Source organism: Rhagoletis zephyria, unplaced genomic scaffold (assembly GCF_001687245.7).
Source record: "Rhagoletis zephyria isolate East Lansing unplaced genomic scaffold, Rhagoletis_zephyria_1.1 Rzeph_scaffold_00601, whole genome shotgun sequence".
Classification (NCBI taxonomy): domain Eukaryota; kingdom Metazoa; phylum Arthropoda; class Insecta; order Diptera; family Tephritidae; genus Rhagoletis; species Rhagoletis zephyria.
Genome location: NW_016157685.1, coordinates 150,396 through 164,716, shown reverse-complemented (window position 1 = coordinate 164,716; position 14,321 = coordinate 150,396). Strand labels below are relative to the sequence as shown.

At 33.6% G+C, this 14,321-nt stretch overlaps 3 protein-coding genes across 6 annotated transcripts in view; 2 read left to right on the top strand and 1 right to left on the bottom strand.

Moving 5' to 3' along the window:
* The window catches only part of Cpr51A (Cuticular protein 51A), an 11,925-nt gene extending 5,600 nt beyond the window's left edge, over positions 1-6,325 (bottom strand). Inside the window, exon 1 of the mRNA XM_017613031.1 lies at positions 6,114-6,325. Coding sequence (XP_017468520.1) covers positions 6,114-6,173 — 60 coding nt within the window. The 5' untranslated portion in view covers positions 6,174-6,325. The remainder of the gene's footprint in view (positions 1-6,113) is intronic.
* Positions 3,796-6,179, top strand: LOC108360655 (uncharacterized). Of its 4 annotated transcripts, none has more exons than XM_017613035.1 (4): positions 3,796-3,919; positions 4,048-4,116; positions 4,259-4,426; positions 5,860-6,179. In XM_017613035.1, exons 1-4 carry the CDS (start codon positions 3,850-3,852, stop codon positions 5,961-5,963), a joined length of 411 nt encoding a protein of 136 aa, XP_017468524.1. In that variant the 5' UTR covers positions 3,796-3,849; the 3' UTR covers positions 5,964-6,179. The 4 variants fall into 4 exon arrangements, with proteins under 4 accessions (XP_017468524.1, XP_017468523.1, XP_017468522.1 ...); XM_017613034.1 differs by having other exon boundaries at positions 4,256-4,426; XM_017613033.1 differs by having other exon boundaries at positions 3,806-3,928.
* Positions 6,326-10,950: 4,625 nt separating the features above from the next.
* Positions 10,951-13,354, top strand: Diap2 (Death-associated inhibitor of apoptosis 2). Its single transcript, XM_017613027.1, has 4 exons — positions 10,951-11,062; positions 11,280-11,719; positions 11,788-12,437; positions 12,521-13,354. The coding sequence occupies exons 1-4, from the start codon at positions 10,991-10,993 to the stop codon at positions 12,607-12,609; spliced, it is 1,251 nt and encodes a 416-aa protein (XP_017468516.1). The 5' UTR covers positions 10,951-10,990; the 3' UTR covers positions 12,610-13,354.
* Positions 13,355-14,321: the final 967 nt, after the last annotated feature.

The following is a 14,321-nucleotide window of genomic DNA, read 5'->3' as shown; positions in this document are numbered from 1 at the left end:
GCACAATATGCAAAAACAATTAAGTAAAAAGGTTAGTCTCGAGTTCAAATCACTTGCTAGGAAATGTACAATTTCATGACACGATGCTGTGTCGTAAGGACAAAATAAGAACATTTCTCAATTCAGAGTAAAAACCCGTTCTGGCTTCTGCCCTCAACAGCTCACATTTTCTATCTACATTCATATGCCGATAGCAACTTTTTCAAAATGCTTGAGTCACAGAATTTATGACTTTCACGCAATAGGGAGGGTGGCAAGTGGCTGACTTTCGCATAAATAAGTGGTTAGGAAACCATGAGAGCTTGAAAGTTAATAAACTTAGCCGGGAAAGCAAGAATTAAAAGGCCTATGGTTTTCAAGCTGACACTCAAAAATAGGGAACAAATTAGGACTTTTATGATTTCGAGGTTTCAAATGACCGCGGCATTTTTAACTTAATTCGGCTGACTGCGATATGGGTTTCGGGGTCAATGATTATCGTAATAAGTAAAGGGACTATCGATTTATGTGTCTGGAACACGTTTCGTTAAGAGAATTATTCTTAGACTTTCGTTGCCGTGGAAAAATGAGGTTTAAGATAGTCTAGCTTTGCTATGACACTAGCGATTTGTTAGGTTTTATCATAGATGATGGACTTAGCTAAAATAAGAAATCGCATGCTACCGTAAAATATTTTTATTTATGAAAATACCTCAAACAGTGCCTTAGAACTGAGACACAAATTTTTAGAGGGTTTCTTGGTCTTACCTAATCTGTCTAAAAATCTTTTTCGAAAGAAACTTTTTTTTCTATAAAAAAAGGAGTGGGGCGTTTACTATTTACAGAAGTATCAAAGACATCTATGTATTTTCTCGAAAGTTCTCTGAAAATGAGCTATATTGTGTTGTAGCTATGAGTGAAAAGCTCTATTCCACCTCAGCTAGATGTTTTTTTCAGGCAAAGTTTTTGGCATCAGAGTGGTTTACAGTAGGTCAGTGTTTGCTCTCGGATGGGCCTACAAAGCCTCCTAAACTCTACATACTCGTCGCCAAAAAAAAGGGGCCGATGAGCTGATTTGAAACAGAGTCGAATCTACAAGGGACTGCAGTTTGCGGTAGATATGAAGGATGAGTTGTTGTTGAATCTTTACAGCTGTTTCCATATAACACTTGGTACTGAGTGCTCTCACTCTATTCGACTGGCATTGAAGCAGGACAGCGCTAATCATTTCAATCAAAAGGTTGAGTCAATTGATTGAATCAAATGCGATTAACGGTCTAGGTACCCCATTTATTCTGCTGGCTGATACAACTATTTCCATAGAAATAAATAAATGGGTTATTTGAAAGAATAATGGGGGCTTAAAAAGCAATCAAACCATACTTTAAAGTTAATGAATTAAAATGAAAAATAAATATATTACAAACGAATTATAACCGCAAGCACAAGGCCCTCGAGAAGAAAATAAAGTTGTTCTGAATCGAAAACTAAACTGAGAATGATGGGGGTTGAATTTTGATTGAAGCGGGCGCTAATGGATTGGCCGAACCGCTAATCAAGTGTGCAGCTTGCCTGTCTAGGCTCGGATTAAATTAAGGAAATTTTGATCAAACAATTATGAGGGGTATAATTATACTTGGATATACATACATATGTATGTATGTATGTTTGTATGTACATATATCCGTTCTGATATCTGTATTGTATGTAAATAACCGAAACAGATCTCAAAACAAGTAATCGCAATTAGTTGCAAAAAGATACGCTGCTTCTGATGGCTTCAAAGAGTAGACCAGCCTACAAACAAGTATATGATGTACATATGTATATGTAGTATGTATGTAAATACGTACCAAGTATTCAATACAGCGTTGCCGTTTTGGTAATTTTTATCTACACTGCTAATTATTTCCTTCTTTAAAAAATTTCGTGATTTATTTTTTAGTTTGTTAAGTGAAGAACATTCTGCCCTCACACAGGTCAATACAGGCCAATTCTGATTACACTTTAGGAAGTGGCCAGGAAGAGTCTTCGAAGGGACATTTCTTTCTGTTTAAACTTAAAAGCAACGATATGCGTTTCCTTTTTTTTAACCTTCTTACCTTCCTTTTATTAGCTCTCGATGTAACTATGTAATATTGATGCGCCTAAAAGATGCAGCGATTTCTATTCTCAAGTTACATATGATGACAGTACGAATGGCAATTATAATAAGGAGGTTTTAGTTATTTAAACTATAATTTTATTTATTTATATGTAAAGACAAGAGCGGCTGCTCTGTAATGCGCTAGCAATCCCTTCAAGCATTGTTCGTTTTGAAATTTTTTCGACAACCTATTGACATAACGATATCTTGGCCAAACTTTGACAAACGTTGATTTTGAGGTGCTGCAGAGTTTGAGCTTTATTCGCATTTGAATGCCTCATAGTCCAACGGCGCTAAATCGAATGATTTCGGTGGGAAAATGACGGTAAATTGTACGCCTGACAATCCTCTGTTGCAATAAAGTGTTTTCATGACGACCCTCTAAATCAGATCAGATGGATTCAGTGGCCTGAGTCTAATGCGGATATAAGAAAATATACAATAATGTACCACAACATAGTCCTAATTTCTGAAAAAATTTGTTTCTGAACTGAAGTTTGAAATTCACAGCAAGCTTTTCTGGTGTTAAGGCATTCAGCGCTCCCGCCGACATAAAAATTATAACTGAATAGAGCGATGAAGGCATAAAAAGCGCTTATTGCCTGAACAGCTTAGTATATGATTTTAACTTTTTGATATTCGTATCTGATCGTTTCCAGTGTCTTAGGATATATGTACATACATACGTATGTATGAATTAGGGTGGTCTTTAAAAAATATCAACATCCGCATGGACATGGGACATCGACGAAAATTTCAATTTATAAAAAAAATATATTTAGGGGAAGTAATTTTTTTTTTAAATCGCTACATTTGAAAAAAAAATTCGATATATTTGTCTTTGTTGGTTTGCGTGGATGCTGATATTTTAAGGACCACACTAATATTTATGATGATATTTTGTAGCAACTAAAAACACACTGTGGCAACACTGATTTAATTCATTTGTAACTGCTTATACACATTCATACATATGTAACTACACAGTTCCCTGCAAAAATCGTTGGACCATGTAGTCTATTTGTGGTATATTGGAGTACTTACAAAAGTGCTCCTCTGTCATGCTGTAGCCACTCGTGCCTCTGCACCAACTTATTGTTACCCGATCGATCACTGCTCGTGTTTTAACGAAATGTGATTGAAGTTAAGCATTTGAAAGTACATTTGCATGTCTGGCTGTAGCTGAACGTGTAGAGATGCTAGCTGTTAGTTCTTAGCTCCCAGCATGTTCGGGTTCGAATGTCGTCAGAGGCAACATGTAATTTTTAATTTTTGTTTTTGGTTTTTATTCATTTCAAAAAAAGCATCTGCGAAGTGAAGAACAAAAGCGTGTACAAACGAAAAAATATAACGACAATGTCATTGGAGTATGTTAGGAGTAGTTTTGTGCTACTCTCATGTAATGCAGAGATGGAGTATATGGTCCTGCGCTAGGACATCGCAATGTTAATTGGACCATATTTTTTATATGAATTGTGGTTAATTTTGGAGTACTCCTTGGTCCTTCGGGAGTACTCTTTACATGCATGCATGGAGTAGTCGCGATTTTTGCAGGGTTTCTTACTTACAAAAAAAAAAAAAATAATAATCATAAAATCCCAAAGTAAGCAAAAAATGAAAAAAAAACAAGCCACGTTATTATTTGCAGAGCACAAACATATAAACACGTCGGGCTTGTGTCGCTTTTAAGGTAGTTTTCATTTAATAGCATCGCAGTGAACAACATGTTTCGTCACAACGCATCGACGGTATTTAACATTAACAACAGCAACAATAACAAAAAACTACTATTTGGTAATTTACGTGAGTTGGTTATTTCGACGTTTGCAAAGAAAAGAGTCGAAGTGCTAATCGAAAAAAATAAAATAAATTTGCATACAAGAAGTGACTATTTTTTCTCGCTTTGCTACATTTTTTTGCAGGCGGTGCAACTATGCAAATGTTTGTGTTAATGCTGTTTTTGGCGCTCGTAGTAGTGAGCAATGCGCAGAGTATGTGTCCATTTATCGCCTATTTTTTATAAATTTCCTTTAAGCTTTAACTAATAAGGGAACTCCCTTGACTTTTGTGTCGTGTTTCTGTGTTTTTGTTTTCTCTTCTATTTATTTGTTGCCCTGTTTTTTTGCTTAGTAGGTTGCCCCTCATCAACAAAGGTGCTGACCTGCACGCCCAAATGCAAACAAGACACCGATTGCAGTGCCATTGGTGGCAAGTGTTGCCCGAATTTGTGCAATGAGCGTTCTTGCATACAACGGAATCAATTGGATTTGGGCAGTTCATCTTCTGGTGGCGATAAATATTGTGAGTATAGCTGAACTTTCGTAAAAAAAATTTTGTTTTTATCATTAGTTTGTCTGCAAAGCTCAAGTGCAGTAGAGAACTTTTTTTGTTGAAATATTTCAACTTAGAGAAGATAGCAATTTTGGTATGAATCTATTTATGACTCTTTTGCAAACGATTAATAATAAAACTGAAATTGTAAGAAAAAAGTTTAGGAATAAATTTTTCGCAAAGTGAAATACATACATACATATGTATTTTGAATTTTTCGGAAATCAAGCAAAATAATATCAAATAAATAAAAATTATTTCTAAACGTAAAATTTCAAAAAACTGATCATTATTGTATCTCTAATTATTATTTGGTCTACATATGTACAAAGATCTCATGAAAAAATTCACAAACATCAATATTTCGCTCTTTTGCTATTAAATTTTATCGAAAATGATGTACAAATAATTTTTTTTTTTTCTAAATTGGAAACTTTTGTGTTGACTTTTCTCTTTGAAAATTATAAGTTTAATAAAATTAACAAATGTCACAAACAAAATTTTACATTAACATTTTCATAACATCTAATCTTTTTTTGGCAATTAATTTTATTATAAATCTTCAAAATAAAATAATTTCATAAATTTAACATTAAAAATCAAGAACTTTATTAAAATATTAATTAAACTTTTTTTCATCGAAAACGCGATAATTTCTAATAAACAGCTGCAACAAAAATTTTTTGCATATTTATTAATATGTTTTATGAATAAATTACACTCTTTCTCATGTGGCAATTTGAAATGGCCAGTAGTAAATAAAAAACTTAAAACAAACAAAAAAAATATATTAAAATTATTTTTCACAAAATTTTTGTAATACTTTCGTAACAATCACGAAAATATATGACTTAAATACAAAACAAAAATAAATTTTCAATAAATATATATGTAGATTAATAAAAATACTTTTTACAAGTTGAAAAGAGTGTTACTGATAGCAAAAATAAATAAAAAATACGCAATTTAAAAAAAAAATCCTTACAAATCGTTTAAAGCTGCGAGGCAAGGCACAGCGCATTTACAATGTATCATTCAAAAAATTTAAATTCAAACGCACGCATAGTTATTTGGTTTTTCAATTAAAGATACTAAAATTGTTTAATCGAAGTTAAAAATAAATAAATAACTCAAAACGAATACTTTTACAAAAAAAATCTATAAATTGAAACTAAAAAACAACTTTAACTGAATTTCGTACATTGTGAAAGAGCCCGTTTTTTGTTTTTACGAAAGATCTTTTAGAATATTTAGCAAAAAAACATATTTTATAAATTCAATTGAAAAAAAAATATTTACACGAAATTCGCACGGGCGAAATGTTATTTTTTTATTTTTATAGAATATTTTTTAGAATTATTAGTAAAAAATAATAATTTTTTGTATTAATTTTTCATTTACAGCGAGTTCCAGCTCTGGCGCCTACTGCGGCAACATCAAATGCAACCCTCAGGAGAAATGCCAAGTGGATCGTTCGACCAAACGTCAAAAATGCGTCAGAACTTGAATCTCCCGCCCAAAGCACAATTAATGGATTTTTTAAAAATACTGATATATTAAGCAAGCAAGCATATTTTTCTTTACTTACATGCTTATTTATTTATGTAGTTATGAGTATGCATTAATGTACTACTTATATGTATGTATATTCACTTACAAGTGGCGCCGCTACGACGAATTGCACTAAAAGGCAAGCGATCAAAATAAATTTCAGCATTTTGAATTTGGTAGTTTTTTTCTTAACGGTTCTCTGCTTTCACACAAGAAAGAGTTTTTCTTCCTTTATTTAAAATGGTAAATGCACTTTTTTTTACTTTTATGTACGTTTGGCGCACGCGCGTATTTCAAGACTAACCACTGTGCGCAGATATCTTTTGCTTTTATAGCAAAAGTGTGACATGCTACATACAAGCTGTGAATTTAGTAAGAGTAGTTTCTGTACACATCTCAGCATCGCGACTATATATGTACATATTTATGCAGATATTTCGATATTCAAGGGCCACACCAAATCGTTCGGTGAGTGAGTGTCGTCAGTAGTTGTACATACATATGTGGATCCGCTGAAGATTGGCTAGGCGTGGTGTGTAGTGGATAGCTTCTGGCATGCAAGATCGCCAGAAGATACAGGTTACAATTTCTACATACTCGTATGTTGCCACAATTAACAGTTCATACAATAAAAGACACACTGAAGCTGTGGTTTTTGTTTTTTTACGGGCAAGTAAGCCGTGCTGCGTGTAAATTAAGTTAGTGGTGCTTACGCGTATAATTGACTTCCCATCTCGCTTACTACAGCTTTATTTATAAAATATTTCTTCTTTTCACATTTAAGCATGTCTTTAGACTTTCATTGGCACAGAAGTATTATGCAATGACTTCACACTTAAATAAATCTAGTAATACCCGTTATAAGCACTGAATGACAGAAGAAGAGTACGAAAAAGTTTTCCGTAGGTGACACAACACAATCTTCGGCTACTTTAGAAGCGGGCATTAGCTTGGCTGTACATTAATGTCAATATAATTTATGAAGAAAATAAAAAATTCTTTTAGTGGGCATACCAAAAAATGCTTGGCATTAATTTTGGAGCGAGTTTTATGTTTTTTTTTTATACATATTTACAGTAAAATTAAATGTTGGTTCGAAGATATAGACCAGTTTCTAAAGAGGATAGAAAGTAAAAAATATACAAGGGTCATCAACAAAATCATCGTATTGGAAGGTGGCTAGGTTTTCATACACTTATTTGATGATATTATGCAGGGAGAGTGTATGTATGTACATTAGACTGCGTCACCAAAAAAAAAATGCCACCACCACCAGATTATAAAATGTATTACATTTAGAAGACTTCACTATTTTCAACGGAATCGATAATAATGAGATTTTTAATGCTTTTTTTTACTTTTTTGAAAGATTGATTTACGAAATTGAAACGATTGATTTAGGGCCAAAACTATTCTGATTTAGACTCATGGGATCTCGGTAGAAAGGTATTTTCCCAATATTTTTATTTATATTGCAAAAAAAGTCATTCGTGTCTCAAGTTTCTTTTTTTCAAATACCAACACATCTTATTCAACTTTGAATGATGTTCGTTCATCCTACCTTTCTCTTTCATCCTTTGAATGAGTTTATTAGCAAAGAAATAAAAAGGGTGAGAAAGTACCTTTCCAATGCTACCTCACAAGTCTAAATCGGAAGAGCTTAGGTGCAGTTATTCAAGTTTTTCTTATACCAATCTTTGAAAAAAAGTTAAAAAACAGCATCAAAAATCTTATTATTACGATTCCGTTCAAAATTTTTTTATAATTTTTTAAAAATATTTTTATGCAAATTTTTTAAGCACAAACCGTTTTGTCATTTGAGGGGATTTTTTCAAAAAAAATCTTTAAGAAACTATTTTTATTCATAAAAAACTCCATTTTTGGAGGTATTTTCAAATCGGTCCAGCTCGCTTAAATCTTTATATTGTTCCGAAATATTTTGGTGGAGGTCTTAAAAATAATAGATTTTATAATTCCAATGGAAAAACAGTACCGATTTTTTTTTTGTATGGGGAGTGATGCAGTCTAATGTGCATATTAGTTTTAATACAAATTTATAAATATAAATTAATCCACTCGCGTGCCAAATGCTTTAAATTTGTTGTTTAACTTTTACATAAACAAATACAGACATGTACATATATATGCACATATGTACATACATACGTGTTTGTCCCGAATTTCAACTGAACTTACTTATTTTGACAGGTATTTTGTAAGTCAATGTTAGAAATTTGCATACAAAAATACCAGCATCGTCTTTCTGCTTGCTTTTATCTATTAATTTTCCTTTTTGTTTAATCATAATAAGCATTGTGCAACTTGCCAAACGCCCGTTAGCTTAAAAATTAGCATATGCAGATAAACATGTACATATAACACACACACCTCATAGAGAAATACATTAAAAATGTTGAAATTTCCTCAAGGTCGAAACTCATCGGGATGCACTACATACATGCACATATGTATTTATACTTTAAAATTTCAGCATAACAACCACGCTACTCCTGTTTTTCGTTTTTTTTTTGTGTTTTTGTTTTTTTTAATTTCTTGGCTGACCCAACTCTGCAGGTGCATAAAGTGATCACTTATACATATACATTTATACATAGATGTAGATATCATGTACATATGTACATATTAGCATATTCGCATCTCTTCGATGTTGCCCGGGATGATATTTAGTATTAAAAAAGATCACTAAATAAGTTCACATTTCAGCTAATGATGGCTCAAACCGGCTTTAAACAGCTAGTGCTAGTTTTGCTTTTACCAAAAAAAAAAAAAAAAAAAAAACTCGTAAGGTTACTTGTTTATATTAATGTTAAACTCGAAACTCACTTAAAAGGAAACATATGATACATCAATCGGACAAAATTCTTTTTAACGACTGATGATTGTAAAAGGCACACTTTAAAATACAGAAGTACGTTCGTATGGAAAAGTAGCTTATGGTCGAAAGGCTGGCTTTAGTATAATGCGGCATTCCCTTTATTCTTTAAACGACAAAGATTTTTTGATGAGACTTAATAAGATTATTGACTTGCTAGTATCGGAACTCTATTTCTTGCACGTTTATTTGCCAAAAGTTCTTCAACGGCTCAACGCCAGAGTCATTCACAATCGTATGCTGCGAATGCCGATTTATACTAAAGCCGCCTTTCGACATAAGCTACTTTTCTATACGAACACAGATATGTACTATCGACTGCTGAGTGGAAAATCGACCTATCTGGGCAGCCAGTTCGAAAACGCCCTATCCCAAAAAAACTTTTCAAGAACGCCCTATTTCAGAATTCGTTTCAAAAACGCCCTATCTCAGCTGCCGATTCAAAAACGCCCTATATCAGCACATTTTTAATACATTTTGAAGTAAGATAGGGCGTTTTTGAACCGAACTCTGAGATAGGGTGTTTTTCAATAAAATTCTGAAATAGGGCGTTCTTGAAAAGTTATTTGAGATAGAGCGTTTTCGAATTGGCTGCCGAGATAGGTCGATCTTCCACTCAGCAGTCGATATACTTTTACCATTTTCGTTTTTCATGTTCACTGCAGCTTTGATTTTAATACATACCGTTTTTTAACAATTAAACAAATAAATAAAAAATATGTAACAGGCTAACCTAATATTCACGCACGCCGCCAATTTACTGTCAAAAATTTATCATGGCCATACAACTTGTATGAGACCAACTGAAATTGAACGGCGTGCGTATGAAGCTAACTCAATTTCCAATTTTTGTTCTGCGTGACATTTTGATTTGACGTTTCGCTCAATGACATCAAATGCAAACGCACGCAAACCAATTTCGGGTGACGCAAAAAAACAAATTCGACGGCGTACTTATCAAAACGCAAGCCGTGAATATTAGGTTAGCCTGTAAATCTTCAAATATGTACATCGCTTAATGTTTGAAGAAGTTATATAAATTTCAATTAGAATCTTTTGTAAAAGAATTAAGCTACATACCTGGCTTTTTGAGGTCAATTAAACGGCGGAAAAGCTACTAACCTTTGCTACTGTTGTTAATGCCCGTATTGCTTTATAGCACATTGCTTAAGTTGTAGTTGTAATAGTTAAAACATTAAATAAAAACGTGTAGTAAATGACCCAGCGTAAAACGCTGGGCCGGATACAAAACCAGAAGTTCCGCTGACGGACCACCGAAAATTATTTGCACAGATTTCACATATTTCCGGTTGGCTGAAGTATGCAGAATTTCCGTCAAATAATTGGACACACACTCACTTTCACGTTTGCAAGGCTTTGATGTTAAATATTTAATTATGCGCACTAAAATTCACTAGCCGATCATACTTATAACACACACTTTCATTTAAACAGTTTTTAAAGCTTATATTTCACTAAAATAAAATGTATAATTGCAAATTTTCACTGCCTAGCGCGCACTTTTTTGCGAATACGCCAAGTTGTAACTGTCGGAAACAGAGTTGCCAGCACGAAGTTCACGACGAAGATTTGTCTCCAACTTCACAACAAAAGTTAAAATTTAGTTTTAAATAGTTCGGGATTGTATTACATAATTTAAGTAGAAATCAGCTTTCTAATAAAAATTAAAATTCCGCAACAGATTTGATAATTTCATCAAGTGCGCAGAAATTTTACTTTTGATACGAAAAGCAACACTTCGGACTCCTAAAATAGTGATGCGTGATGAGAAAATAACGCGGTATCAAGTAGATCGAGTACTTGTATCCAATAATTAGACCTTGTTAATACAATGTGAAATTTGTGTAGCAAAATTTACTATTTCATCCATTTGCTTATATGAATTAAGCAAAAAAGATGCTAATTCCAATATATAGGCTTAATTATTATATTAACACCCACATTCGTACTTGCGAATAGCACCGAATCGGTTGCTTCGAAGGTGAGTACCTTAATTCGTTTGTGGTATTTCACATTCCTACTCCTAAAATTTGGATTTTTATTTAGAAAAGTAAAATATTTGGATTAAGATGGAAGAGACTGTTGATGAAAGTGATTATTTACTAGAATGGAAAAGGTTGGCGACGTTTAAAAACTGGCCTGTAAGTAATGTAATAGAAACGCGCTGTGTGTCATTCATCTTTAAATAAAGAAAATTATCAACTGTGTTGAAATATCAGTGTACTATATTTAGTTTACTCATTAGTGAAAAACTACATATTTGTGTGTTTGTTTATCCATTGAAATGCGCAGTGTTAATTAATTTATTATGTTCTATGAAGTTTTCCTTTAATATTATACTCTGCTCATCTAACCTAGAATCCCAATATCTCACCGCAATCGCTGGCAAAAGCAGGTTTTTACTATTTAAACCGTTCGGATCAAGTAAAATGTGCCTGGTGCAAAGGCATAATTGCTAAGTGGGAGGAACAAGACGACGCCTTTGAGGAGCACAAACGCTTCTTTCCCGAATGCCCACGCGTGCAATTGGGTCCACACATAGAGATGTCAAGCAATGGCATACGTGATTTGGGCATACAACAGATTTCTCCACCGAAAAAGCCAAAATTTTCCTCATTAGACTCGCGGCTCCGGACATACACCGATTGGCCAATTCCAGACATACAACAGCCCGAGGCGTTAGCACAAGCTGGCCTCTATTATCAGAACGTTGACGACCAAGTGCGCTGTTTTCATTGTAATATTGGATTGCGCTCATGGCAACGCGAAGATGATCCATGGTTTGAACATGCCAAGTGGTAAATTCATTTCAATTTAAAACTTTAAATTGCATTTAATTCAAATTTTATTTGAATGGTATCTACAGGTTTCCCCAATGTCAATTCGTGCGCCTAGTGAAAGGTGCAAGTTACATTCAGCATGTGCAGGAGTTGACACGACAATGTGGCCATCAGCTACATAGCGAGATGACAATTGATGAAGCTATGAGTACAGCACCAGTGCTACAGGCCTTGGAAATAGGTATCGATGGCGGTTCAATACGAAATGCAACGCAAAGGCAACTTTTGGCTGTTGGACGGCCTTATGACACAGTTGAAGATCTAATACAAGCAGTATTTTGTGATCCAGAAGATGCTGAATCAAATGCAAGCAGACAGTGCACCGAAAGCTTGAGAGCTTCTTTGGAACAAGATGTATCACGTTTAATAAATATAATGGATGAAACATTGAATGCGAATAATGTTCAAAATCAGCATTTTGTAAATGAAATGAATACACCCAGCTGTTCAGCTGCAGTAACAAATTCATTGCATGCGGAAAATATTGATGATGACATACAAATGGCGGCTAATGCTGATAAAAGTGTAATTGTAAGCACCGAAAAAACTACTGAACCATCGTTAAGTAGAACGCTGTCGCTGGAAGAAGAAAATCGAAAACTGAAAGACGCACGTTTATGCAAAGTGTGTCTGGATGAGGAGGTTGGCGTAGTATTTTTGCCATGTGGACATTTGGGTAATTACATATTCTTATTGAAGAGCTTTGCTGGGATTCGTTGCGCTGATTTCCCTTTTATTACGTTATTTTTTTTCTTATAGTCACCTGCGTACAGTGCGCGCCAGGCGTCGGTCAATGTCCCATGTGTCGCGCAGATATTAAAGGTTTTGTTCGCACTTACCTATCATAAATGGTGGAACATTCACAATTTATTTCCTGTCACAGTGTTATATTAATTTATTATATCATGTATATGTAGTCCAAGGCAAATTCATATAAGGTGGTGTTACCAGAGTAGCTGACTTCAAGGCGAATTGTGATGATGGTCGAAATGATGAGCTTGTGTTTGGATGGTCATTTTGCTTATAATTTGTTAGTGTCGTTTTTTTTTGTGCGCCGCTATAACCTTATATGAATTCGCCTTGATGTAGTCGATATAAAACATGCGTTTGTACATGCAAACATAAATACAAGTACATACATATATGAATGTTACTACATAGGTTGGAACGGTAAGGCACGTTTTGTCGTAATAATTTTACATATATAGATAATGTTACAAAAAAGAAAGCTTTTTACTTATTACTGTACGATAAACACAAAACTCTTGTTTAAATGGTATACTACATACATACATACTTATCTACCTTGCAACAAATCAAATAATGTAGTTTGTTATGTTTTTAGGACTTTTAGAAAGTCAAATGAAATTAATTTTCATAATCGAATGTAATTTAACGAAATGATGTGTTTTTCTTTAGTGTGTATTTCATGTGAAAATAAAAAGGTTACAAATTATATACAAAAATACTGTATGTTTTATAAAATATGTGAACTTATTTAAATTACTTTCCGTAAACTTTTTTATTGCATAAGCTCACTGCTTATTATATAGTTATCTGTTCATGTGGTCTGTATTTTATTGTTTTAAACTGAATAAAACTATGGCCCCTATTATGATTTGCATTCGATTTTCGACTGTGGTCGAAAGTGCTGAGCGAACGAATTTTCATTTGGTATTATGGCGCTCATTCGATGAAGAATAGCGCTATTGTGAATTTCGCTCGTTTAGGTTGTTCACAATAGTATATTTTTCACCGCTGAGAAGCTTTGTTTACAAATCGAGCAAACTAAATAGTGTGCTTATACATATTTATGTAAATTTGTTCTAATTAAAATTAAGTAAAAAAGAAAGCAAGTTTATAAAAACCTGGTAAAATGAGTACAACGAGTTCTGGTTCAACGATTCGTCAGAGGATGAGAGCTTAGTAAACTGGCCAGGAGTAGCAAATGTTTAAGAGAGTTTAAGTTTATTAGTCTTTCGAATATATTTTGATATAAAATATATTTAAGAAATTTGTCTACAGATTCATTAAAAAGTTCCGACCATCTAAAGAGGCGTTTGTGAGCCAAATCTATTTAAAATATTTTAAAACTATCAACAGCGCTACGATTTTGTTCTCAGAGATCGTGCCAACAGAGTATTGGGATTTTCTTTCACAAGTAAAACCAGCCTTTCGTGCTTGTGTTTAGTATTCACGATGTTAGAACTGCATGAAATTAATAAAAAATTGTTTAAAATTAGTGTCTAGCCGCCAAAATGTAAGAAAACATACACAAAATCATAAATTTTTCACAATTTTCTAACACTTCGCTACACCATCGAAAGCAAAATTCTGTTCGACAGAAAATTCGATACTCAACGAAAATTTCGACACGCTTGCATAGCTCATAATACGAATTTCACTTTCGATCTTCGATAGCCAGCGAAGATCGAAAATCGAATGCAGCTCATAATAAGGGCCTATAACCAGATAACCCAAATTGCAAGAAGGCTTATTGAGCTACTTTGTTAGAATTAAAATGTAAGTAAATCTCTATTATCGAGTGTTATTGTACTTC

What these genes read in the sequence shown, in the direction of transcription:
- LOC108360655 (XM_017613032.1), top strand. Translation starts at nt 3,850, where the DNA reads ATGTTTCGTCACAACGCATCGACGGTATTTAACATTAACAACAGCAAC. An exon ending in ACTACTATTTGGTAATTTAC is followed by an intron (nt 3,929 to 4,047) that starts GTGAGTTGGTTA and finishes ATTTTTTTGCAG; the next exon opens with GCGGTGCAACTATGCAAATG. An exon ending in TTCTGGTGGCGATAAATATT is followed by an intron (nt 4,427 to 5,859) that starts GTGAGTATAGCT and finishes TTTCATTTACAG; the next exon opens with CGAGTTCCAGCTCTGGCGCC.
- Diap2 (XM_017613027.1), top strand. Translation starts at nt 10,991, where the DNA reads ATGGAAGAGACTGTTGATGAAAGTGATTATTTACTAGAATGGAAAAGG. An exon ending in CGACGTTTAAAAACTGGCCT is followed by an intron (nt 11,063 to 11,279) that starts GTAAGTAATGTA and finishes CATCTAACCTAG; the next exon opens with AATCCCAATATCTCACCGCA. An exon ending in TGGTTTGAACATGCCAAGTG is followed by an intron (nt 11,720 to 11,787) that starts GTAAATTCATTT and finishes TGGTATCTACAG; the next exon opens with GTTTCCCCAATGTCAATTCG.